The sequence below is a fragment of the Canis aureus genome, chromosome 10 (genome assembly GCF_053574225.1).
Source record: "Canis aureus isolate CA01 chromosome 10, VMU_Caureus_v.1.0, whole genome shotgun sequence".
Classification (NCBI taxonomy): Eukaryota; Metazoa; Chordata; class Mammalia; order Carnivora; family Canidae; genus Canis; species Canis aureus.
The window spans coordinates 4,189,713-4,216,631 of NC_135620.1; the positions used below are offsets into that span (position 1 = coordinate 4,189,713).

At 48.1% G+C, this 26,919-nt stretch overlaps 1 protein-coding gene across 1 annotated transcript in view; it reads left to right on the forward strand.

Annotated features, from left to right (window-relative positions):
- The first annotated feature begins 653 nt into the window (after positions 1–653).
- COL23A1 (collagen type XXIII alpha 1 chain) overlaps positions 654–26,919 on the forward strand; it is a 322,070-nt gene continuing 295,804 nt past the window's right edge. Inside the window, exons 1-2 of the mRNA XM_077911224.1 lie at positions 654–938; positions 24,898–24,964. Coding sequence (XP_077767350.1) covers positions 654–938; positions 24,898–24,964 — 352 coding nt within the window. The remainder of the gene's footprint in view (positions 939–24,897; positions 24,965–26,919) is intronic.

The window sequence follows — 26,919 nt, forward strand, 5'->3', positions numbered from 1 at the left end:
CACCGAGTGGCGCCAAGGCACCGTCCAGGACGGACTCACTAACTTCACGGGATTTGAGGTTAGGAACTTTTTAAAAAGTGTCAGAAAGGTTAATTCACAAGTTTAGGGGCATTTCCTCCAGCCACGGACGATGCTCCAGCCCGAGGCGGGCTGCAGAAGACGCTTGCGTCTCTGGGCGCAGCGCAGACCTCTGGGGATGGCAGGGGCCCTGGGGCTGGGGCACCGCGGAGGTGCGCGCGCGGCAGTGGGGAGCAGCCCGGCGACCGGGACAGGTGAGGCGGGGAGCCGGGCCGGGCCGGGCCGGGCCAGGCGTGGGCCCGGCGCGCGCGGGCGGGGGCGGGGGGCTCAGCGGAGCCAGCTCCCTTCCCTCTCCGCCCCTCGCGGCGCGGGGCCGGCCGGGCCGCTCCTCCCCTGGGTGGGTCCCGGCTCCTTTTCTGGCAGGGCCTATTTGCATAGAGGAAACTGCCCAAAGTGGCCGCTGCGGAGGAGCTGGCGGGGAGAGGGGGGCGTGCGCCGCGCTCCGCTGCTGCCCGGAGGCCAAGCCCCGCGCCCGGCCGACCTCGTGCCTCGGGCTCTCCCGCCGGCTCCCGCGCGCCAGCCCGCGCCCGCGGCCCCGCACGCCCCCTCGGAGACCCCCGCGCGACCAGCGCGCCATGAGCCCGGGCCAGCGCGCCGGCGGCGACGCGCGGAAGGACGGCCCGGCGGGCGGCGGCGGGGGGCGCCCCGCGACGGCGGCCGGGGCCTGGGCGGTGAGCGCCTTGTGCCTGCTGCTCTCTGTGGGCTCCGCGGCCGCCTGCCTGCTGCTGGGCGCCCAGGCGGCCGCGCTGCAGGGCCGGGTGGCGACGCTGGAGGAGGAGCGCGAGCTGCTGCGGCGCGCGGGGCCGCCGGGCGCCCTGGCCGCCTGGGCCGAGCCGCACCTGGAGCGCCTGCTGCGCGAGGTGAGGGGCGCGGGGCGCGGGGCGCGGGGCGCGGCGGGGCGGGGCGGGGCGGCGCCTCTGCCCGGCGAGGGCTCTCCCCCCGGGGCCTGCGCGGCGAGCCGAGGTTGCGGGTGCGGTCCCCGAGGGCGTCCTGCGGTCCCCGCTCTGGCCGCGGGAGAGTCCGAGGAAAGACTAGGGACTTGGGAAGGGTCTCGGAGCTGGAGGCGCGAGGCTCCCCGGGGCTGTGCGCTCGCTCGCCCCGGACGCTTCCCGCGGCGGGGGGCGCCGGGCTCCTCTGCGCGGGGCTGATGCCCAGGCTCGGGCGGATGAGCCTCCTCGGTAGCGGAGCGGAGCGGAGCGGCCGCCGGCACCAGCGCTGCGCAGCCCCTGGAGACGCGCGGGCTCCCCAGCGGGCGGGCGGCCCCGGCGGAGGCGAGGGCCTCGGAGCGACCTGGTCAGCCCAGCCTTCCCTGTCCACCGCCCTCCGGAGACGCTTGTTTTCGGGCGGCTCCATCCTGGAGGGGCTGCGTTCCGGGGCTCTCGGACCCGCGTGGACACCCAGTGCCACCGAAACCTGGGAAGATGAGGGGCAGGAAAACAAACACAAAACCCAAAGCGATTCTGGTTTCAAGCGATGCAGATACATCCTGAAATTTCTTGCTCTGGTTGGAAGCGTCTTATGAAACTCTGTGACACTTCGAAGGTTGCTGTTGTGTGTCCTCAAAGCAGAAGCCACATTGGGAGCCTCAAAGTGCTCACCCATCATTTTCATTAAAAACCTCCGCTTCTGGTGCCGCAGTGCCTCCCTCCCCGACTCCCAGAGAACTGTGACAGGCAGGTGGACTGGCCAGGGGTCTCCTGGGAAAAATGGATCCCGGCATCTTTTTTTTTTTTTTTTTAATTTATTTATGATAGTCACATACACACACACACACACACACACACACACACACACACACGGGGGGGGGGCAGAGACATAGGCAGGCTCCATGCAGGGAGCCCGACGTGGGATTCGATCCCGGGTCTCCAGGATCGCGCCCTGGGCCAAAGGCAGGCCCTAAACTGCTGCACCACCCAGGGATCCCTGGATCCTAGCATCCTTAAAGATAGCCTGAAAAGGGCCAGGGTTTCAAGGTAAAGGAGACGTAGGCCAGGCCTGTTACCTACCGATTCCCCTAAACTGCGTCCAATGTGATCTTTATCAAGGTATCAAGTAAGCTGTGTCCACTCTTGAGTTCATTTGGAATCTTTGGGGGAATGGGAGAAGATTGCCCCACACCCTCTAGTCCGAAGTCCCTGTTTCTCAGTGGCTTTAATTTAAACCAGCATGACCTGTCCTCCAGCATGGTTTTGAGCAGAATTGATGCTTCGTGTTTTCCAGTTTTTAAAAATTATTTATTTATTCATGAGAGACACACAGAGAGAAGCAGAGCGAAAAGCAGGCTCCCCGCGGGGAGCCCAACGGGGGACTCCATCCCAGGACCCTGGGGTCCTGTTGTGAGGCGAAGGCAGACACTCCACTGCTGAGTCATCCAGGAGTCCCTGATTTACAATTTTTGCCTTGAAAGTGTGCCCCCAGACTTCCGAAATCTCCGTGGAGCCCTGCTGGCAACTGGTGGTGAAGCTTTCATAATTGCTGCCTGTTATCTTTTGGCAAATCCCTAGAGGCCAGGGTGTTGAATTGATTTATGGAGGCCCAGTAACATTTCTGCTAGAGCAATAACTGTAGCCGTCCTTTCTGATAGGAGGCCCCTCTTGGTTAAAAATAAACCGCAAGCCCCTATGGAGCAAAATGGAAATCCCGGTAAAATCTTTTACAAGGATCTTGCAAATTGTGTCCACGTTCTGGTGGCAGGCACGGGGCAGGTGTCCTGGCAGAGCAGCCACAGCTGAAAAAGTGTGGATTCACAAGTCCCAGACCTTGAGGATTAAGGATCTGAGGGGAGAGACTACAATGACTTCATTCTGCTCCCTCCCGAGGCACTGATTTTACCTGGGTGGGATTCTAGTGCTTGAGCTAAAAATTCTTGGGCAGAGCTTCATGTCTCTTTGTCTCTGGCTCTGTCTCAGTCTCTCTGCTCTTGACTAGCAAGGCAGAGGGGAAATTTCACATCCTGGGACTTCCAGGTGAAATTCCCTGCACCACTCAGCAGGCTGGCATGGGACGTTGGTAAACATGTTGTACAACTAGCTAACTGAACTCGGTTCAGTTGGATGTAGTTGAAGAGCATTAAGTGCTTGGAGTCCAGACTGGCCCGTGGAGTGTCAGAATGCCATGGTTTCACGCCCTCAGGGTGGAGCTTCCGGTTGTCTGGGGGTCCTCTGTGAGAAGGCATCTCTTGCCAGGACACCAGTCTGTTCCTGTGATGAGCCATTCTTCTCACCAGTGTCACTGGATGGGAAATGCACACAGTCTGGCTGGCCAGTGACCCTAGAGCCCCTGGCTGAGATGAGGAGTAGGGGTGGGGGCTGGGAGGTGCACGATCATGGTTAGTAATCGGCTTTCAATAGATGTGAAGATACTTCTTTGAACTGTTACATACGGAGGACAAGTACACATTGAGCTGAAAATCTCTTAAGGGAAGCACGTTTGGACTTGAACATGGCTTTCAGTACTGATTTATTTTTGGTGAAGCCTCTTTGGAGTCTCTGATGAAGTAGTGATGCATGTGAGGGTGCCTGCAGCTTGTCCTTTATCAACAAGCTTGTTTTCAGAGTTTTAGAGGCAGAAACAACATCCAAATTGAGGAAGAGAAATCCTTGCCAACCACACACCACTTTAATGTCAGAAAAAAAATTAAAAAACAAGCCAACAAAAGCCACTGTTAATAGGGGACCCAATGTGTCTGTTCCCTTGGGAACAGAACTGTGACATAACTTTTTTGGGGACTGGCTGATGTGCCCGATAATGTAGACAGAGAAACTACAAAAAAAAAAAAGGCATTTTCATGTTAACTTGGGATTATTAAAGACCCTTCCCATGATACAAAAATGAAAGAGATGGCTTTCAGAACATAAAAAAGTCATTAATGATAGTATCTTCATCGTGACTTGAAAATATAAATGCAACCCAAGCATCTGATATTATGCTTTTAAAGTGCCTTAAATAGGTTGCCGAAGATATCAAGCCCCCCACTTGTTACATCTATAATTACAGTGTTACAACAGCTTAAATTTTAGAGTAAATAAAATAGCTCTCATACTACAGTGACAAATTTAATACAAGGATTAAAGAAATATTTAGCTGTATTCAGAGGAGACCATTTCCAGCTTACAATGGATTTATTGTTGGCTCCTGGTCTTCCATTGTCCAGACCAATCAGTTTGAAAACAAGAAAAACTCAGAGACTCAGGGTAAAATTCAATTTCCTTCCCTACCATCAACTACTATATCTATTAGTTAAATTACCATAAACCCCAGAATCACAGGTAGCTTTTTCAGCCTCTGTGGCAGCCTGCCACTTGTCAGGACTGCCCTACAGTGTACCCGTTAATAAAGAGGCAGTCTTGGAATCCCACGGAACCAGAGGAGATGGAGGGTCAATTGTAGTGACATTTGTTTCCTTGACATTTCCTGGCTCTCAGACCAAAAAGTTTCTTTCCAATGACTTCCTGGCATGCTCACTTTCCCTTTATTCTTTCCTTCTTCTTGTTGTTGTGTTTTTTGTTTTCGTGGAGGTGGGGGAACAATTTGGGAGAACTTTATGAATACAGCAACTTGTTTAGGAAAAGGCGAAAGATTAATGCAATCTGAAGAGAAACCAGAGTATTAAAACATAGCAGTGTGTGGGTGGCTCAGTCGGTTGAGTGGCTGACTCTTGGTTTCAGCTCAGGGCATGATCTCAGGGTCATGAGATCAAGCCCCACATCGGGCTCCATGCTCAGCAGAGTCTGCTTCTTCCTCTCCCTCTACCCCTTCACCTATTTATGCTCATTCTCTCTCAAATAAATAAATAAGCAAATCTTTAAAAAAAAAATAGCAGCATGCTTAGGATGAGCCAGCTGTCAGGGCATTCTTCTTGCAAACAAATTTTGGAAATGTTAATCAGACATTTACATTACTGGTTTTGAAGATTTGCAGCATGGCTCCCAAAGTTGGATCGTCCACAAATGGAATGAAGTTATCCCAGCTGGCAGAGAAGGGCTCCGGTCCTGCCATTTGCCAGCTGGTGTCATCTCACCTCTTCAACTTCCTGGGCGGCAGCTTCCTGTTTCCTAATGTGAGGCTCACAAGGACCTGTGTAGTGACAAGCAAATAAAATAATATAGAGGATAGTGTTGGCCAATGAATGTGCTTTTGATGGTGAGTAGCAGAATACCTGAGGGTGGTGGCTTAAACAGTACAGCCATTGAATTGTCTTGCATAACCAGAGGAGCCTGGAAGTTAGTTAGCAGTTCTGGGTTAGTCCTGCAACTTGGGCACCAGTGGGGGCCAGGCCAGGGTCTGCCATTCTCTTGGCTTTTCCTCATGGTTTCAAAATGGCTGCCGTAGCGCCAAGCTGGTGTCTTCATACAAGAGTAACCAAGGTAGAAGGCAAGGGGGCAGGAAAAAAGTTATCTTCTCAATAGGCTTTCTCTTTTTCTTGAGTCAGAGAGGGGAAGCTCCCAGCACCTCTCAGGAGACATCCTGGATGGCCATCAACCAGAGCCAAGGCCCCCAATTGCCATCATCCTGTCACTGGCAAGGTAATGGGGTTGCCACAGGAGGCTGGACCAATCTTGATTCCTCCCCTGAGGCTGGGCACATTGCCACTGGAAGAGAATGGTGGCTTTGTTAGGAAGGAGGACTGAGAATGTTTTGGGGAGCAACCAGCAGTGTCGGTGCTGTAGAAGAATAGGGGCATGCGGGGGCCGGTCATCCACCAGCCCACCACGGTTTTCATAACCACACCCCCTTTGAGAATGCTCCTCAGCCACAAAATTTCTCTTTTCCTCAAGGTCAGGTCTCCAGCTCTGCCCCCAGCCAGAGTCAAAGGCAAGGTTGGTGTGTCCGGGGATTGTCTCCAGCACAACCCCCTTCTTTATGGGGTATGGTCTTTATGGTTGCTCTTCTGACCCCACAGTGACTGGCTGGGCTGACCTCCATCCTGGGATGGCTCTGGGGTCCCACTTTCCAGCTTTTTCCCACATTGCAGCAGACACAGGGAATGGGAATACCTGTGTCACCCTGCAGTAGGTGGGAGAGGCTGGTCAGGTTGGAGAAACTGGTTCAGCTGCTCCCAGGACAAGAAGATCACTACACCCAAACTCGTGTAGGGAGCCCTGTATCCATCAGGTGTGCCCAGACAGCTCTCTTCTTCATCCTCCCTTACCTCTGGCCGTGGTCTCCGTGGCTTTTCTCGGCTGTTATATGTCACCATGGCCCCCAGATTCCCTTCTAGCATATGTACACTAGTAACCGTGGTCCCCAGAGCAGGATGTCCCCTTTACCCTCATGAGCATCATCTCATTAGATTCAGCCTTTCTACATGACTTTGGATTCTTGCACTTTTTTAAAATAGATTTTATTTAGTCATGAGAGATACAGAGAGAGGTAGAGACATAGGCAGAGGGAGAAGCAGGCTCCCTGTGGGGAGCCCGAGGCAGAACTCGATCCTGGGACCCTGGGATCATGATCTGAGCCGATGGCTCAACCATAGAGCCACCCAAGTGCCCCTCTCAGAGGTCTTTTTAATAAGGGCACTAATCCCATCATAAGGTCCCACCCTTGTGGCCTAATCACCTCCCAAAGGCCCCATCAGCTAATATCATATTGAGGATTAGATTTCAACATAGGGGTAAACTCTGGGCACTGGATCCCCTGCTCTTCCCGTGCAGGGCCCCAGAGGGTTTTGATATAATCCTACACCTTCAGAAATGCCCTCTCCTTTACCAGATTTCTACACATTTCTCCCTCTCCCCAAATTAATTCTAACCCCCACTATGACACATTGATAGATGTTGCTGGGAAATGGAGTTCTTTCAAAGCTGCTCTCTGCAAGGCAGGTACAGACCCTTTTGTCTTTGCCTCCTGCCATGCTCATTGGCTCTCCAGCTGCCACAGCTGCTGAGCTGTGGCCACCTCCATATCCAGGGTGTTGGACCCAGTGTTGGGCGACAGCATGCCAGTTGGACTACCCTTCCCTTTCCTCCTTTTCTTAAAAACCAAACCAAACCAAAATATGTGTTGCTTTAACATGATTAATGTTATTGATAAGCCCCCCACCCTGAAACAAGGCCTATTTAACATTTTGCATAATCTCATCCAGTCTTTAATCTTTAGACAGATTTACACCTACCCAGTGCTAACCACAGAGTGTGCACCATTTATACCTTCCTTGTATGCATTTTAGCCTTCTATCAAAAACATCTTTCCAGGTTCTGCACAATCTTTATGGTCATGTTTCACTACTGCATCTGATCCCATAAATGGAATCTGCACCTTTCTATCAAAACAGAATCTAGGCCTCCTTCAGATTTTTGTTGGCACAGAATGTGGCACAGCCAGTAGTTTCATGGGGCAAGTTTCTTCCTTCTGTTGTTCTGTAGGATGTAAGTAACTGCCTAAAGAGGAACATCTTTAGGGCTTTTTTCTGTTTTGTTTTGATTTTAGAATATCCAAATTTGTCCAGGCCATGCTCATTTATCCTCCTGTGGTATTCCAAAATTGTATTGTAGTGAAGTCATGCTTCAGATTTTATGATGGGCAGCATGGAGTCTGATCTTTTGGTTGAATTTTTAATTTCATTTGGGGTTGTTGTTGCTGTAAGCAAAAGGCAATTATAAAGAAAACCTTGAAACAAGATATGGAGGGGCACCTGGGTGGCTCAGACGATTAAGCTTCTGCCTTGGGCTCGATCCCGGGGGCATGATCCCGGGGTCCTGGGATCCAGCTCTGCGTCGGGCTCCCTGCTCAGTGGGGAGTCTGCTTCTCCCTCTGCCCCTCACCCCCACTCTTGCTCTCTCTCTCTCTCTAATACATAAATAAATAAAATCTTTTAAAGAAAATGAGATATAGAAAAATTGAAGATCCATCTCAGAATTAGGCTCATTTTTTTGGTGTGGTGCCAACCCCTTTCTGGAGCAGTGTTTGGCAGGGCCAGGCATTGCCTTCAGTGTGTGGCTGTACCTCCTTTCTAACTCTGTGAACACATGTAATTTGGTTTGGGAGTGCTCTCTGGAGGCCACACACGAGCTCCAGCTCCTTCCTGGTTCGATTTTCTCCACGTGCAGGATCAGGATTAATCTTTAATTGTTGACACAGGCACTCAAAAAACATCCCTTCATCATATCCGGAAACATACTTCAGGACTAAGCACGAATCGTTGGGAGAAAAAATAAGTTCACAGATGTAGTTTTAGAGAAAGGCATGTCAGTGCGCTCCTAGAAGCTACAGGGGAGATGATTGAGTGCCTCTCTGAGGCACACCCCGGGCAGAGGGTTCACATGTGCATCTTCAGGGTGTTTCTAAAAGGCCTCACCCCAGTCTTCCACCCCCACCCCCTGGCAAGTGGGCTGCACCCTTCTAGAAGGGGCAGACTGGCCCCAGGTGTCAACGATTACCTGAACCCAAGGGACCTGACTCCTAGTCCTGAGCCCTTTCACCCTCCTGGCTGCAGTAGCAGCTTTTTCTGCCAGTGAGGACATCCTCCTGGCCTGACAGATGTGCAGGTGGCAGGGAGTGCTTTAGCTTTAAGTAGACCAGAGTTCGTGTCTCAGCTCTGCCATTTCCCAGGCTTGTAACTTCAGATAAATGACTGCTTTTCCAAACCTCTGTTTGCCCATCTGTTTTTTTTTTTTTTAATATTTTATTTATTTAAAAAGAGACAGGATCGGGGAGGAGCAGAGGGAGAGGGACAAGCAGACTCTATGCTGAGCCTGGAGCTGATGCAGGGCTTGATCCCAGGACTTTGATCATGACCTGAACCAAAACCAAGAGTCAGATGCTCAACTGACTGAGCCACCCAGGTGCACCTCTGCCCATCTGTTAAATGAGGATTATAGTACTTGCCTCATGAGGTTTCTATGGGGATTACAAAACCTAATATGCCCCAAGTACCCCAGACGTCATACACATGGTGCACATGGCTGTTCTTCTTAGAAGGCTCTCTTTGCATGAATCCAGAAGACATGTGTCTGTCTGTTTGCAAATTGGAGAGAAGGCCCCATGGTCCTTTTTATTTTATTTTTAAAAATAGATTTAATTTATTTATTCATGAGAGGCACAGAGAGAGAGGCAGAGACCCAGGCAGAGAAAGAAGCAGGTTCCCTGTTGGGAATCCGATGTGGGACTCGATTCCAGGACCTTGGGATCACGACCTGAGCCGAAGGCAGAAGCTCAGCCACTGAGCCACCCAGGTGTCCCCCCACGGTCCCTTTAACGCTGGTATCCTGCCGGCTTCTAAAGGCCACACGGACATGGAAAAGGTATTAACATGGGTCCAGACTCTGAGTCAGTGACGGGAAATGGGACTGCTTGGTCACTGCAGAAAAAAAAGCAGGGACCAGATTGCCTTCATCCCTCCATTTATTCCCCCCATCCCATTTCTCTTTAGGCGGAATGAAACTGTTTTCATCTAGACAAGAAAAATTCATGTTTATGACCAGAATAAAAACCTGATTTATTCACAAGAATTATGAGATGGATTTCTCATTGCAAAAGGGCACCCAAACACCTAATAAATTTACTTTAAGTAATAAGTCTGTTCTTGTGGTTATGCAACATGGCACGAACACCCCCAAATGCTCGTGATTAACCTGATGCATTAGAGGCCTCACACACATCTGCTTCAAGGCACATTGGTAAAATGAGAAAATCTTTATTTTTTTGATGTAGCCGCAAAATCGGGTAGTGGGGGAGGAGGAGGAGGAATGTGCTTTCAAATGACTGATTTCAGCTTCTAAAACGGACTTTGCCTCCAACTTTGAATTGTGAAACAAGTCATAAAGCAATTACAGTGATTTCTGGGATTTTTAGGAGACAGCTGAAATAAAAGCTACTCCGCTTGGGGCTGGCCAGGAGGATCATCACACAAAAAATCCACAGTCTGTCCACTGATTGGACAGTGCCCTTTTGTGTGTGGTGTGCGAGTTGCCGTCATCCATGGCATCTTCTTTTCTGCCCTGTGGTGTGTCCTGCGGTCAAGTGGAAGGGTGAGTTTGTGTGGCATTTGGACTGGAGTATGGGGACTGTGTGTGAGGATGAGCCGCTGGGAGGTGTGGAGGGCACAAGACTGTGTGCATGTAGTGTGTAAGCACATGAGAGCAAGTGTGGGTGCATGTGAGTGTGCACACACGTGAGTGTACCTTCGAGTGTGTGCCTATAGATGCATGGGTGTGACTGTGTGCCTGGGTGTGCGAATGGGCCTGCATGTCCCCTGCCCCCACCCCCCGCCCCCCACCCCAGGTCTTCCTGAAGGCCCCTTTCTCTGGGCCCTCACGGCTCATGCGTGGCCTCCAGCATTGCAAAATCTAAGCTGAGTCTGGAGCTGCTCCTAAACTGGCCACAGCGGCCCAGGACCAAGGAGTTGCCTCTTCAGCGCCCCTACTTCTCCACTGGAAAAGGAGTGATAGTGTCCGCTCCACCCCGTTTCCCTGAGGATAAAGTGACGCTCACATCTCAGGACGATGAGTGAGATGAGTGAGATGTCACGTCGCGCCCTTACTCCCCGCTCTGCTGATCCTGACAGTGGGTGGCTGCCAAGAGTGTTAATTAACATCCAGTGCCAGGGCTCTTTCTGGAGCGATTCCTCCTCCTCCTCCTTCCTCTCCCCCTCCAACCCCCCTCCTCCCCCTCCTCCTTGTCCCCCCTTCTCCTTGTCCCCCTCCTCTTCCTCCTCCCTGTCCCCCTCCTCCTCCCCTCCTCCTCCCTCTCCCCTTCCTTCTCTCCTCCTCCTCTTCCTCCCCCTCCTCCTCCCACCTGTAGCCAGGCTCACACCTAGGGCTTTGCAGAGGCAGCTGGGGTGTTTGGGAGACCCCCTCTGTCTTTATGTGCTTAGGCTGCCGTACAAAGTGGAGCGTAAACCACAGAAGTTAATTTCCTCGCAGCTGTAGAATCTGGAAGCCAGAGGTCAAGGTGTCGGCTGGGGTGGCCTCTCCGGAGGCCTCTCCCTGGCTTGCATGTGAGCATGCCCTCCCTGCATCTTCTCGTGGTCCTCCCTCTGTGTGTCAGTGTCCTTGTTGCCTCTTCTAGAAGGACATCGGTCACATGACATTGGAGCCACTTTAGTTGGACCACATTTGGGCTTAATCACCTCTTTAAAGACCTAGTCTCCAGGGACATCCGGGTGGCTCAGCGGTTGAGCGTCTCCCTTTGGCCCAGGGCATGATCCCAGTGTCCTGGGATCGAGTCCCACATCAGGCTCCCCGCGAGGAGCCTGCTTCTCTCCATCTGCCTGTGTCTCTGCCTGTCTCTGTGTCTTTCATGAAAACATAAATAAAATCTTAAAAATTTTAAGCACCACGTCTCCAAATACAGTCTCGTTCTGAGGTCCTGTGGTTCGAACCTCAACACGTGGACTCTGGGGGAACACGAGTGCGCCCGACGTGGTCGAATCCAACGGCACACCAGGACAAACCACGGGCACTGCCTGTGGACAAGACTGAGTGGCCAGGCTCGTGGGAAGCAGGCCACATAGGGTGGGGATGTGGCAGGGCTTGGCTTGGCGACCGGGCCGCTGGGGAAGGCTGGCTGCGGTGTGAGGAGGCCTGGAGGCCTGGAGGCCCGCCTGGGGAGCCTCCTCGAGGGTTCTCCTTGACCTCTTGAAAGCCATGCTGGAGCCTGTCCACTCACCACCCAGGGCCACGCGTGGGATTTCCTCCTGTCAGCCCCGAGCGGTGAATCTGGATTCTGACAAGAAGGGATGTGTGTCTTTTTGAACAATCATAAATTGGGGTGGGAATTAAAGATGGCTCAGGAACTGCATTCTGTTGCCACACTAAACAGTTCAGAGCATGCCAGCGTGTTTCAGGACTGAGCGGGGACCCTAAGGAAATACATTCCCGTGTGGTTTGGGGCACACTCAGTGTGCCAGTGGGAGTCACTAAGGAAACTTCAGGTGCTTTAGAGAAAGGTTTCTAGCTCCTGCCACATGCCAGGGTTGGGCTAGGCACTTTCTCTGTCTTCCCATGACTTTACTGGCATTTACCTGGCCCCCTGGTGGAACCCCCTTCCCCATGGGGTAAAGTGATGCCTTCTGACCCCAGGACCCTGCTCCACCACCCCATGGGTGCCATGCCTGTGGGAGCCCAGGCTGGGGTGTTTTTGTTTGTTTGATTTTTTTTTTTGGTATATTTGATACATAATGAACTCCAAATATTTTAAAATTACAATTTGATACCTTGTGACCATGTGTGTGTAATTGTGAAACCATCTCCACAACCAAGGTAGTGAATATAGCCATAACCCTTAAAAGTTTTGTCTGCCACCTTGAATTATGTCCCTTCCCACCTGCTACCCAGGTATTGCTGATTTCTCTCACTACTGATTCATCTTTTTTTTTTAAAGGATTTTTATATGAATAGAATGACACAAAATGACTTTTAAAAATTATTTTATTTTATTTTGCAGGGGGTAGGATGCCTGGTTTCCTTTGCTCAGTATAGTTATTGAGAGATTCATTGATATTTTTGCATCTTTTATTAGTTCATTCTTTTTCTTTTTTTAAAGATTTTATTTATTTATTGAGAGAGAGAGAGAGAGAGAGGCAGAGACACAGGCAGAGGGAGAAGCAGGGTCCATGATGCAGGGAGCCCATTGTGGGACTCGATCCTGGGTCTCCAGGATCACGCCCTGGGCTAAAGGCGGCGCTAAACCACTGGGTCACCCAGGCTTCCCAGTTCATTCTTTTCCATTACCAAGTGTTGTTTCATCAAATAGAGAGGCCAGCGTTTGTTTATCCCCTCACCTGTTTATGGACATTTGGGTTGCTTCCATTTTGGGGTGAGTACAAATAAAGCCGCCGTTAACATTTGTGTACAGGTCTTTGTATGGACACATGCTTTCGTGTCTCTTGGACATTCATACCTTGGAATGAAATGGTTGATTGTCTGATAGGTGTGTGATTAGCTTTTAAAGAAGCTGCCCAGCTGTAGTGCAAAGCCACTGTATCATTTTACATTCCCACCAGCAACATAAATCGAATGAGAGTTCAATTTATCCATGTAATATGTCCTTTTCACTCTGGCTTCTTTTAACATTCTCTCTTGATTGCTGGTTTTAAGCAATTCAAAGGTGATATGCCTTAGTGTGATTTTTGTTATGTTTATTGTGCTTGAGTTCTCCTGAGATTCTTGGATCTGTGGGTTTATAGTTCAAGTCAAACTTTGAACAGTGTTCGGGACACCTGGATGACTCAGGTGGAGCATCTGCCTTCAGCTCAGGTCGATCTGGGGATCCTGGGATTGAGTCCTGCATCGGCTCCCCACAGGGAGTCTGCTTCTCCCTCTGCCTATGTCTCTGCCTCTCTCTCTCTGTGTCTCTCATGAATAAAGAAAAGCTTAAAAAAAAAAAAACAACCTTTGAACCTCATTGCTTCACATTTTTTGCTCTCTTCTCTCTCTGTCCCCCAATTTGGAGGTTCTACCTATATATGCACTTGAAGATCCAAAGTTCACTCATGCTTTTCTTTTTCTTCTTTTCTTTTTCATTCTTTCCTTTGTGTTCATTTTGGATAATTTTTACTGCCATCTTCAGTTCACTAATCTTCTCTTCTGCAGTGTCTAATCTTCATCATTCCCCTCTGCCCTGTGTTTCACTTCAGATGTAGTATTTTTCACTCTGGAATTTCAGTGTAGGTATTTTAGTAGCTTTGACACCACTACGGAACTCCCTGAACGTGTACCATGTAGTTACGGTCCTTGTTTTATGGTCCATGGGGGCTGATACTAACATCTGTGCAGTTGTTGGTCTTTCAGTGCATTGATTTTCTTGCTTATTATGGGGCCTGTTTTCCTGCTGGTAATTTCTTATTAGACATTGGACATTATGAATTTTACCTCATTTCTGTAGATTTTCACGAGCTTTGTTGTATTAGAGTTGTTTGGAAATAGCTGGATCCTTTGGGTATTGTTTTTAGGATCCATTATGTGGGACCAGAGTCATGTGTAGTCTAGGACTGATTACTCCCTGTGTCTGAGGCAAGACCCTTCTTGGTGCTCTACTCAGTGATTTATGAGTGTGAATGAAGGTTTTAACTATCTGGCCGTGGGAATGGGCACCCTTCCTGGCCCTGTGTAAGAGCTAGATTCTGTTCTCTGCATCCTTTGGGTGGTTCTTCCCCTGGGCTGGGTCATTGCCTCCCACATGTGCTATTCAGTGCTCCATAGGACATCTGCAAAGAACCCTCACAGAGCTCTGGTTCTCTGAAGTCCTTTGCTCTGCAGCCCCAGCTGCCTGGCATCCCTGGACTCCTAGGTCCATCTCTTTTTAAAAATTTTTTTATTTTATTTAAATTCAGTTAACTAACATACAGTGTATTAGTTTCAGAGGTAGAGTTCAGTGATTCATCAGTTGTATGTAACTCCCAGTGTGCATTACATCACGTGCCCTCCTTAATGCCCATCACCAGTTATCCCATCCCCCACCCACCTCCCCTCCAGCAACCATTGGTTGTTTCCTAGAGTTAAGTGTCTCTTATGGTTTGTCTCGCTCTCTGATTTTGTCTTGTTTTATTTTTCCCTCCCTTCCCCTTTGATCCTTTGTTTTGTTTCTTAAATTCCACATATGGGTGAAATAATATAATTGTTTTATTTCACTTAGCATAATGCCCTCTAGTTCTATCCATGTATCCTTGTTGTTACAAATGGTAAGATTTCATTTTTCTGATGGCTGAGTAGTATTCCATTATGTGTGCATATATATATATATATATATATATATATATATATATATATATCTCCATATCACCTCTTCTTTATCCATTCATCTGTCGATGGACAGCTGAACTCTTCCCATAGTTTGGCTCTTGTAGACATTCCAACTCCATCTCTTCAACCTCAGAAGGCTGCCAGGCCCCATGTCTGTTTCCCTGCCCTGTGCCACAGCCTAGAAACTCTCCCCAGCCAGGAAGCTGGAGCTGTTGTTCTCTGTCTGAGATCACTCTCCTTTCCTGCTTGGTATCAATGTCTTCAAAACCTGTGTCTCCTATGTTTTATTTGCAGATTTTGTTTTGTTTTGTTTTAGTTTTTGGTGGTGTTGTTTTATGCAGGAGGATAAATATAGTTGCTGCTACTCTACCTTGCCCAGAAGTAGAAATTGAAGATGCAGCTTTTAAAATTTTTTGGAATAATTTTAGATTTATTTATTTATTTTTAAGGATTTTATTTATTTATTCATGAGAGACAGAGAGAAAGGCAGAGACACAGGCAGAGGGAGAAACAGACTCCTTGCAGGGAGCCCCATGGGGGACTCAATCCCCAGACCTGGGATCTGGGATAACACCCTGAGCTGAAGGCAGACGTTCAGCCACTGAGCCACCCAGGCATCCCCAATTTTTAGATTTATAGGAAAACATACTTACATATGTACCTAAATGTAGCACAGTCATCAAAAGTTAGAAATTAATTCTGATACCTTTTTCTAGTAGGCAGAGTTCTAGGACAACTCTCAGGATTCCAACTGCTTGGTGTACATACTTTGTGTGATCCCCTCCCCTTGAGTGTAGGCAGATCCTGTGATTATGATGGGATCACTCCCATGACTGAGTTACCAATCAGTTGACTGAGTTCATTACAACGCTTATTGTTGATGGGCCTTACATAAGCCGGTGAGTCCTTAGAAGGGACTGGGCCCTTCCTGAAGTCAGAGGGATCTGAAGCATGGGAGGGTGTGTGGAGGGGGCCATATGTCAGGGAACTGTGTGTGACCTTTAGAGCAGCCTCTGTCTGGCAGCCAGCAAGAGATTGGGGCTCACAGAGAACAAGGAAGCACGTGAGCTTGAAAGAAGACCCCGAATTCCGGAAAGAAACACCTAGCTAGTGCGTTGATTTCAGCCTCAGGAAACCATGAGCAGAGAACCAAACTTGTCTATATCCAGACCTTTGACCATGGAAACCATAGTAAATATGTGCTGTTTATTCTGCTGATTTTGTGACAATTTGTCACACAGCAATTGAAAACTAATACATTAAAAAAAAGAAAGAAAAAGAAAACTAATACAATTACTACCAACTAAAAAGGACCAGGTCAGATTCCTTAGTAACAATATCCCACTACTAATCTAGCAAGATCTCAACCAAGAGTAATGTGAGGACCACCATGAAGCCATGGGTCCATTCCCACCACCTCCAATTTTTCTTAAGATTTAGTTATTTATTTACTTATTAGAGAGAGAGAGAGAGTGAGAGGGAGAGATAATGTGTGCACAAGCAGGGAGAGTGAGTGGCAGAGGGAGAAGCAGGCTCTCCACTGAGTGGAGAGTCCAATGTGGGGCTTGATCCCAGGACCTTGATCCAAAGGTAGATGCTTAACCAACTGAGCTACCCAGGGGCCCCCACCACCTCTAATTTTTAAGATGATTTTATTGTTATTTATTTATTTTTAAAGTTTTTGTTTATTTATTCATGACAGAGAGAAAGAGGCACAGAGACCCAGGCAGAGGGAGAAGCAGGCACAAAGAGCCTGATGTGGGACTCGATTCCGGGACTCCAGGATCTCACTCTGAGCTGAAGGCAGATGCTCAACCACTGAGCCACCCAGGCATCCCTTAAGATGATTTTAATACAGCTATATTGTGTCTTGGTTGGAGATGGTTAGAATCTTCAACAACAATAGATCTTTCATATGAGAAAATATTTGCAAATCATATATCTGATAAGGATGTAGTATCCAGAAAACATAAAGAATTCTTATAGCTCAACAACAAAAAGACAAAGGACTCAAAGTAAAAATGGGCAAAAGACTTGAACAGACATTTCTTCAAACAAAATATGCAAATGATTAGCAAGCAGATGAAAAGATGCTCAACATCATTAGTCATTAGGGATGTATAGATCAAAAATCACAATGAGATACCATTCTGCACCCACTAGGGTCTGTTGATGAAGATGGGAAGAAATTGGAACCTTCATACATTGCTGGTGGGAATATAAATTGGCTCAGCCACTGTGGAGAAGTTTTGTGGGTACTCAAAACATAATATGTGGACTTACCTATGACCCAACAATTCGACCCCTATACCCAGAAGAACTGAAAACAGGTACACCAACAAATACATACACTTGTGTTCACAACTGACCTGTTCACAATAGCCAAAAGGTGGACACAGCAGGTGTTCCTGCCAAATGTTCAGCAGGTGAATGGATAAACCAGTTGTGGTATAGACACACGATGCAGTTTTATTCAGCCATTAAAAGGAATGAGATCCTGATGTGTGCTACAGAATAGATGAATCTCCATTACACTATGTGAAAGAAACCAGATATGAAAGGTGATACATTATGTAATTCTGTTTCAGAATACATGAATCCATAGAGACAGAAAGATTGGTGGCTGCCAGGGACTCAGAGGGAGGAATAGGGAGCAGCTGCTTAGTGGGTACAGGATTTCCTTTTGGAGTCATGATAATGTTTTGGAACTAGATAGAGGGAGCTAGATAAAGGGGTGGTTGCGCAAGCCACCAACTGTTCACTTCTTTGCTGTGTGAATTTCACCTTAATTAAAAAAATAGATGTGTTATAGCAAATAGCAAAGCTGTATCTTAGTGGGTATTAAGGGACTTTGTGATTTCTTTCTTACCCATTTTTAAAAAGTAAACTCCAGGGATGCCTGGGTGGCTCAGTGGTTGAGTGTCTGCCTTCGGCTCGGGACATGATCCTGGGGTCCTGGGATCGAGTCTCACATCAGGATCCCCACAGGGAGCCTGCTTCTACCTCTGCCTGTGTTTCTGCCTCTCTCTCAGAGTCTCTCATGAATAATAATAATAATAAATCTAAAAAATAAAAAGTGAACTCCAGACTTTATTCAAATCTCCCTAGTTTTCCCTCTAAAGTCCCTTTCTTATTCCAGAATTCCACCTAGGACACCACATTGTGTTCTGTTGTCATGTCTTCTTGGTCTCTGATCTGTGACAGTTTCTCAGTCTTTCCTTGTTTTTTATGACTTTGACAATTTTTGGAAGGCCTGGCCAGGTATTTTTTAGAATGTCCCTCAGTTTGGGCTGCTCTGGTGACTAGACTGGGTTACAAGGGCTTGGGAAGCATAGCACTAAGGTGGATTGCCATTGTTATGGCATTGTGTCAGGGGTCTGTTATGTCACATAACCCGTCATGAGTAACATTAACCTTGATCACTTGGTTAAAGTAGTATCTTCCCGGTTTCCACATTATAGAGTCACTATTTTTCCTTTCTCTGCTTTTAGGAAGTAAGTCTAGCCTTTACTCAAGAAGAAGGGAATCTAGCTGCACCTCCTGGAGAGGGCAGTTATTTACATTTATTATTGGACATTCTTCTATAGGGAATATTTCTCTTTTCTTCCCACTTATTTATTCAGTCATTTATATCAGTATGGACTTCTGGGTTTCTAACTTATTCTTTGGGTTATAATCCCATACTGCATTATTTATTTTATTGCCTCAGTTGTTTAAGCTTTGGCTATTCTGAGCCCTTTTGGGTTGGTTTTGTGTTTCTTTGACATATTCTTCCCTTACCTCCTTTTTGCAAAAAGAACTTCCTTACTTTCTGTCACTGCAAGGTACTCCCTCTTATATATTTCCTGCCCTGGGCCTAGAATCAGCCATTTCTCCAAGGAGCCCTGGTTCCTTTTCTTGGAGAATGGTATTTAGAAACCAAGATTCTGGTGCTGGGTGTGCTTGCTGCTTCCAGGATGTCATTGGTTATAGGCCTTGTCCGCAGACCGCAAGCATAAATATGCATGAATAGTCACTCCCCTATGTGCACATACCCATGATTATTTCTGTATGTCTCTTCCTGTGTACGTTAGTTGTGACCTCATAGTGGTGTCTGACTGACGCAGCACTACACGATTCATTCCATCTTTGTCCCGTTGTGTGTTTAGAACATCTTTCCTGGAAGGGCCTCACAGGGTGGGCAAGGCTGGGGCAGCTCACCACTGTCCAGCTCAGAGACGTAGCACTCCTCCGCTGCACCCAAGGGCATGTGTACTCTAGCGTCGATCACACCCCGAGCACCATTCAGCTGCACCGCGAAGGAGGCTGGCTGGTTCACCCTGAGCCCCGTCAAGGGAGAAGCCTGGCTCTCATCAGCTATAACTTATTTGCGTACCTGTTCAACCCTAACATGTATGTAAAGTACTTTCAAAATTGCTAACCTGTACTCCTGTGAGAAACGACTTTACCTCCTGCAGTACAGCATTTCTATATGGTTCCTTTTGTGTTCAGCCTGATAGTCCTCAACCAAAACACTAGTTTTGTAAAGCTGCTTAGGTCAGGTACATGCTTTTCCCCACCACTTGCAGTAAGATTATGTTGAACAGTTTTAACATGGTTAGATTCATTTGTCACAGCCTACATTTCGTCCAGGGATTCTCTGACATCCTCGTTGATTTTTTTTTTTTAATTGTATCCATTAAAGTTCATTTTTGGTGACGTACAGCCTTACTGTTTTTCTTTCTTTCTTTCTTTCTTTTTTTAAGATTTTATTTGTTTGACAGAGAGAGAGTGCACAAGTAGGCAGAGCAGGACTCGACCCCAGGACCCTGAGATCATGACCTGAGCTGAAGGCAGATGCTTCACTGACTGAGCCCCCCAGGCGCCCCCAGTCTTACTGTTTTTGACAAAAGCATAGACTCAAAAGCATGTGTGCAGCCCCTCAGTGCCATTCCAAACAGTTCTGTCAGAACTCACATTTTCTCCTGTGGTTCCTTCAACTTTGTGCCTCATACTCTTCAACCTCCAGCAACCCTTTTCATTTTGTAGGGGCCAGCTGTGCATTGCAACTTTTGGATTTTTTATTTATTTATTTATTTATTTATTTTTAAAGATTTTATTTATATATTCATAGGGACACAGCTAGAGAGAGAGAGGCAGAGACACAGGCAGAGGGAGAAGCAGGCACCATGCCGGGAGCCCGACCTGGGACTCGATCCCAGGTCTCCAGGATCATGCCCTGGGCTGCAGGCGGCGCTAAACCACTGCGCCACCAGGGCTGCCCGGATTGCTTGTTTTTAGATATGAAGATTGCTTGTAAGCGGAGGTTGTCTTGATTTGTGATTGGAGTTGGTTGACACCAGGATTTGGGTCCCACTCTGCTGCTTACATGACCCTCTGTAGTGTCAGTTTTCTCATCTGTAAATGGGCTTAATGATCGGCCCAGCCTCGGGGGTGTATTGGCAGGGCTAGATGAGGTAACAGCGGTTGGCACAGTGCCTGGCCTGTTATAAGTAATCAGTAACTCAGAAATAATACTTTGTATTTGTCATCCTCCTCATCTGAGGTATGAAAAAAAAGAATGTCAGAGGCTAGATCCTGCTGCCCTCTTGGGCTGCTGGTGGCAGTGCCCACGCACCCAGGAGCCCTTCCCTGTGGGAGCAGAGGGAGGGCAGAGGATTTGTGGCTGGAGCAGAGAGGGTCCTTTGGGGCTTCAGATGAGTACTATTAGCAGGCGTGGTCCTGGAAGTGCAGCTCCCTGAGGGGATAGAATCACCTGTCATTCACACGGTGTCCTGGGCAAGGAGATGGCAGGGCTTCATTTTGGTTTTTCTTCTACTTTCAGGGTTTTGTTTTTGTTTTTTTAACTGAGAAGATGGTGTGACAATACAGGGAGGACTTCTAAAGCATAAGGGAAGGGAGGGAAAAATAAAATTAAATGAAATCAGAGAGAGAGAAAGACAAACCAAAAGAGACTTTTTTTTTTTTTTTTTTATGATAGTCACACAGAGAGAGAGACAGAGAGAGGCAGAGACACAGGCAGAGGGAGAAGCAGGCTCCACGCACCGCACTGGGAGCCTGACGTGGGACTCGATCCAGGGTCTCCAGGATCGCGCCCTGGGCCAAAGGCAGGCGCTAAACCGCTGCGCCACCCAGGGTTCCCCAAAAGAGACTTTTAACCCTGGGAAACAAACTGAGGGTCGCTGGGTGGGGGTTGGGGGTGGGGGAGGGGTAACTGGGGGACAGGCGTAAGGAGGGTACAAGATGTGAAGAGCACTGGGTGTTGTATGCAACTGATGCACCACCGTCCTCTACCTCTGAAACTAATAATACATTATATGTTAATTAATTGAATTTAAATAAATTTTTTAAAATAGCGGAAAAAAAAAAGAAGAAGTAAATTGCCATAATCCTGGCACCCAAGGGGGTTCATGTTTTGGTAGCTGCTGCCACCTCATGCCTGAATTTTTATACAGATGTTGGTCTTTTATTTATGGTACCATAAACCTTTTCTTTCTCCTTCCTATTACCTGATATTTCATGAAATAGAGGGGGGTTCACCACCCTTCTCTAAACCACCCCCACTGTTTTGGGGCGCAAGTTCATCAGTATGGTTCTCTGCTCCTGCTAATTCTTATTTTCTTAAGATTTATTCCCTAGAGCAGGAATCTTCTGTCAAAGAGGATAAGGCATGTCTTTGTGGCTTTATTTGCAGCATTTTCCAGAAATAAACCGTGACATCCCTCTATGTATATTAATTTATATTTTCATCAAAATGCAACCGTTCAAGGCTGTGATCAAACATCTGTCCAAGCGCCCTAGACTAGTGCTCCCAAGGTCATTAATAAATTTATCATTTGGAGCCCCTGGGTGCCTCAGTGGTTAAGCATCTGCTTTCAGCTCAGTTCATGATCCAGGGTCCTGGGATGGAGCCCCAGTTCAGGCTTCCTGCTCAGTGGGGAGCCTGCTTCTCCCTCTCTTCCCTGCTTGTGCTCTCTCTCGCTATCTCTGTCTTCCTCTCAGATAAATAAATAAAATCTTTAATAAATAAATAAATTTATTATCTAACAGTGTAGCTTTTCTGAGAACTGTGATTTTCCCTGAGGAGTGGTCCCTCCACCTCCCCCAATTTCAAGTCCTCCTAGGTTCCCACTGGAGGGAACCAAGCTCCCCACCATCTCAGGGACTTTTCTTCAAGACTCCTCCTTTATTTACTTTTGGAGTTAGGACTTGTTTGCATATGTAAAACCGGGACCATATTGTTTGCAGATGCTCAGGGTGCTGCCAGATAATTGAATGCGGAAAAATGTTGGGGCCTTTAAATCATTTTTACAAACCTGGACACAAAAGAATATTTTCTTAGATTTCAAAAAGAGAAAGCAAAGCGTGGAAATAAAGATGGTGGGATTGGGTTTCTCATTCAAACATTTCACTTCGTGTTCACGGCAGGGGACATTTCAAACCCACACAAAGTTGGGGAGGAGGCATGGGGGGAACGGAGGGCAGGGCGCTAGCAGATAAAATTGCAGATTCACCCTTATGATCCAGAGAAACACACGCGTAGATGGAGTCAGAATAAGTGACCCAACAAAACCTTGATCCCATTGTGTCATGACCCCACCTACCAGCATTCACAATAAGGTGCCTTCCTGCCCCCACCACCCACCTCAATAGTGTCCTCTCTAGTTTTTTATTTTACAGTAAGAGCTGCTTGGAAATGGTTGTACTTCCTATTAGTATTTGATAAAGCCTCCCTCCCTCCCTTTCAGGAGAGCGGCCCAGATGCGGTGGGCTGTGAAAAGCGAATTTTTTTTTTTAAGCATGAAAATGCCTTTGTTTAAAACAAGGAAGTGAGTGGGCTTCTGGCCCGTCTAGCAATGATAAAAACAGATGAGAGTGTCTCGCACAAATTGACTGGCTTAACCCAGAAGGCTGGATTCGTTTGCTGTGTAAATTTTGCAATCTGTAATAGTATCCACAGATACAATGGGGGGGAGGGGGTCGGGGGAGTGAGTTCAGGAGATCGTGCTGGAGCCTGTATCCACATACCCGGGGCCGCTCTGGGGTTCTGGTTCGGTGACCCTGGTCGGTAGCTGGTAGCCACTGCAGTGTGCCAGGGCCCAGGGCAACAAGGCCGGCCCAGCTAGGGATGATGCTGGGTGGGGGCAGGGGGTGCTCTGGAGGCTGGGGCTGGCTCTGGATGCTTCTAGGGTTGCTCTGGGCGAGGTGGATCAGAGTAGGAGCGAGTGGCAGGTAGGGGCCCTGTTGGGATCTGGGAGCCTGGGTCCAGAAGCCTAGCCAGGTTCTGATTTCTAGGGCAAGTTGAGGCTTTGGGGAAGCTGGGGAGGTGCAGTTAAGATGGATAAGTTAGGGCACCTCAAGGCAGTACCCTTGCACCCCCTGCCTGCCTATCCTGGAACTCCTACCATGCAGCCTCCACCACGATGGGGGGGGGTGCATAATCACACACCCCTGTGTTCCCCCAAAACTTGCAAACCTTTACCCCATCTCTGGTGGGTACCAGCCTCTGTGACTTATTGGTAAAATGAGGATGAGTCTGGCAGGAGCGGAGGTGGACCTTGGAAGTGCTTTGCAGGTGGCCAGAGCTTCTGGTCCTGGGCTGCCCCAGCCAGAGGCAGACAGGGCTTGGCCGGAATGCCACCTCCTGTGAAAATTGTAGGCTTGGTGGTCAGGCACTCAAAACTGGGGGTGCTCTTCTCACCCCCTCCAAAGCAGCACTTTAAAATAATGTTTTGGGGGCACCTGGCTGGCTCAGTCAATAGAGCATATGACTCTTGATCTCAGGGTTTTGAGTTCAAGTCCCACTGTGGGTACAAAGATTATGTAAAAAAAAAGTTAATGATGGTTTTATTTGCTTGCTGTACCATTTTCCAAGCTATTTTAAAATTTTATGTCTTTATTCATTTATTTATTTTTATGAGGAAAGACTGTATTTTTAAAAAAGATTTATGTATTTATTTTTAGAGAGAGGGAATGAGCATGAGTGGGAGGAGCAGAGGGAGAGAGAGACTCTCAGGCAGACTCTGTGCCTACATGGGGCTCCATGTTACGACCCCGAGAGCACGACCTGAGCTGAAACCAAGAGTCAGACACTTGACCCACTGGGCCCCCCAGGGGTCCCTCAAGAAAAATAACATTTTTATATTTTAATTTTCTGGTGGTGGTATCACATTTTGTCATTCCAATTCTCCTGGTTGGGATTTGCTTTGTTTTGCTTTTAGGGGGATTTTTATCATTATTATTATTTGTTTGCTTCCTAGGAAAACATTAATACTTTACTTTTTCTTGTTAGGACTCAAGTCTTGGCTAGTTTTGGGATCATGGACCCCTCATTTCACTCTCCTAAACCTGGATTTGAATTTGGAGGACTCATTTCTTATTTTTTTTTTCCCCAAGCTTGTTCCCTGCGTGCAAGGCAGGGACAGTGATTCGGGCCTCTCCGTTTATTCGAGCTGGCACATCAGGGGATGATTATGCCAGAGCTGTGCTGCGAGTTAGCATAGTAGCGGAGCTGGGATATTTGACCCTATTTCTGGAGTAATTCTTTTCCCTTCACCCAAATCTAGCACAGGGCCAGGCATGTGTAGAGATTCTTGTTAAACTGTACTCAGCCAAATTTTCTAGGCCAAGGATCCCTGCTGATAAGAAGGAAGAAAGATGTCCTCAGGGTGGATTAGGCCTGGGTCTGGGGTCTGAGGCCCACAAGCTGCAGGGTGGGGTGGGGGCTGCAGTGAGGGGGACCTGGGGCTGCCTGGGTTTGGATCCTATCTGAAGACCAAGGGCTGGCTGCCAAGGGCCAGCTTTCCTCTGCTGTGCCCTCCCCTTTTCATGCAGACTGCACAGTCACTTTGGCTTTTCTGGATTCCTATTTGAAAAATGTTGTAACAATGCAGAAACCTGGTGCCTTCTTTCCAGGGACTCCCAAGTGACTGTTGCACATTTATTTTTGCTTCTCTTCTCATCCTAAAATTTCCTGTAATGTTTAAGGACCTTGTAAAAAATGTGCTGGGCAATGCCACCCCTGGTGTAGATCTTTCCAATACATTGGTGTTTGCTGATTTTTCCACTTTTACCCCTCTCCACCCTCAAACTCATGCTTTTTTTCCGCCCCCCCTCTGTTTTCTTTCTGGTTCAGAAGTTGGAAGGACTGGCCAAGCACCGGACAGTTCGGGAAGCACCGACAGCATGCATCTGCCCACCAGGTAAGTGGCTGTTGGATCCTTGCTGGTTCCTGACTTCCCAAGGCCCAGCCTCCTCTCTTCTGTCTGCTCAGAACTGCTGAAGACGTGGTCAAGAGGTTCTCATTGGGTTTCAGGCTGTCTCTTGCACCTTGTGGACCATCCAGGGGGGTCTTTCTTCCTTTGTCTTCCTTGACCAGCTCACCAGTCAAGGATTCTAGCAAGGTTCACTGACCTGGTTTGATGAGGATGGTGATGTCAGGGTAGCAGCTAAGAAACTATTAGGAATGGCTTATAATGAAGGCTTAGACACTAGGAAAGTGACAGCCATCACATTTTAAAGCCAAAGAAACAGGCCTGGACCATCCTCACCATATTGACATCATGACCCCAGCTCTATTTCAGACACAAGGGGGGTGGGTGTGAAGGAGTAATCTGGTAAATATAGGCTTTTTTGGTTTTCATTTCTTTTGGTGGAGATAGAGGAAGGAAGATGGGAACGTGGTCTGAATGGTTCACATAGTCCTATCTCTCTTGGGTTTTGGTAGCATAACCAGGATGGCTGTGAATAACCAGGATTTCTGGATTCCCAATCTGTGTGGCCAATCCCATGTCCTATCAGGTCTTCTGGTCGTCCTCATGGGAGCTTTGCACAGACCATCATTGAGAATTTAGATGTGTGGTGTTGCCCTGGTATTTTCAGGGTTAGAATTATCCTTATAGAACAGCATGTAGTACCCATGGATGAGTTGAAATTAGCAATACATCTTAGACTTCCCACCCGCAGGACAAGGTGGAGATCACAGGAGCTGAGCCCTGCGGCCATTGTCCTTGCTGTCACTCCATCCACTAGCCAAGTTGGCTTTTCCCAATCAACTTCAGCTGGTGGAGACACGAGGTTCTTTGAAAATGAGCATCTATGTATTGGGAGATGCCTGGGGTTTTCTGCAGAGGTCGACTGCATGGTGTGAAAAGTCAGTCTCCCCAAGGCCCCGGCTGGAGAGGATTTTATGGGCACCTTGTGGACCATCCGGGGGGGTCTTTCTTCCTTTGAGCTTGAGTTCGTCTTTACTAGTATCTCCAGCATTTTAACAGGAGGAAAAAGGACATGACAACTAAGGACGAAACATCATTTGCAGATCAGGAAGTCAGACATTTGATTCAGTGGGGGAAAAAACCCCATCAGATCCACAAATGAGCTTTTGGATGATCTGCAAAGTGCATAGAACAGGAATGATTCCTCTTGTGTCCTTTTGTATTCCCCCCCTCCTCTTTCTGAGTGTTGTATGGATCAGTTCATGCGAGTTATATGGCTAAGTATTTTTTAAAGTGGGGGTCACAAGGCTTTTGTAGGATGTGAAATCATGCTATGTGTGGCAGCCAGCATTTTGAAATTTTGAACTAGCCATAGACTGGAATGAAAACATGTTGGATTGAAGTTTTCATTTGAGCTATTTATATTTGTAGTGTGTGACCCGGATGGTGATTGAAATGGGTTTCCTGCTATGCACTGCTGACCGGAAATTTGAAAGGCCCAAATAGAGATGATGAGGGGAGAGGGAAGAGGAGGTAGTGGTTGGGAGCAGGGGGTGCAGAGCTCCTGAAGAAATATGAATCTGCCACTTACTATTAGGATCTTTATCTGAAATTGATAACAATATTGGAGTGGGCTCTGAGGCTTTTTTGAGGTCATAGAGAAAGTCAAAGCCCATGACCCCAGAGGCAGTCCTGTCACCTGCCTTCCCTTGAGTCCTGAGCCACCAAGAGAGGCCCCAAGAGGGTCCCTAGGGACAGAAAGGCTGGTCAGAACCCCCCAGTTCTGCCTAGAGGAGGGCAGTGACCTCCTCTGCTCTTGGAGGGGGCCCTGCTGGCTGTCAGCACTGTGCTGCTTTTGTCCGAGGGACTCATGGCTGCTATCCAGCTGCCCTGGGAGGTTGTGCCCAGTATGGTCAGTGTGGCCAGGCCCTGATGGACACCTA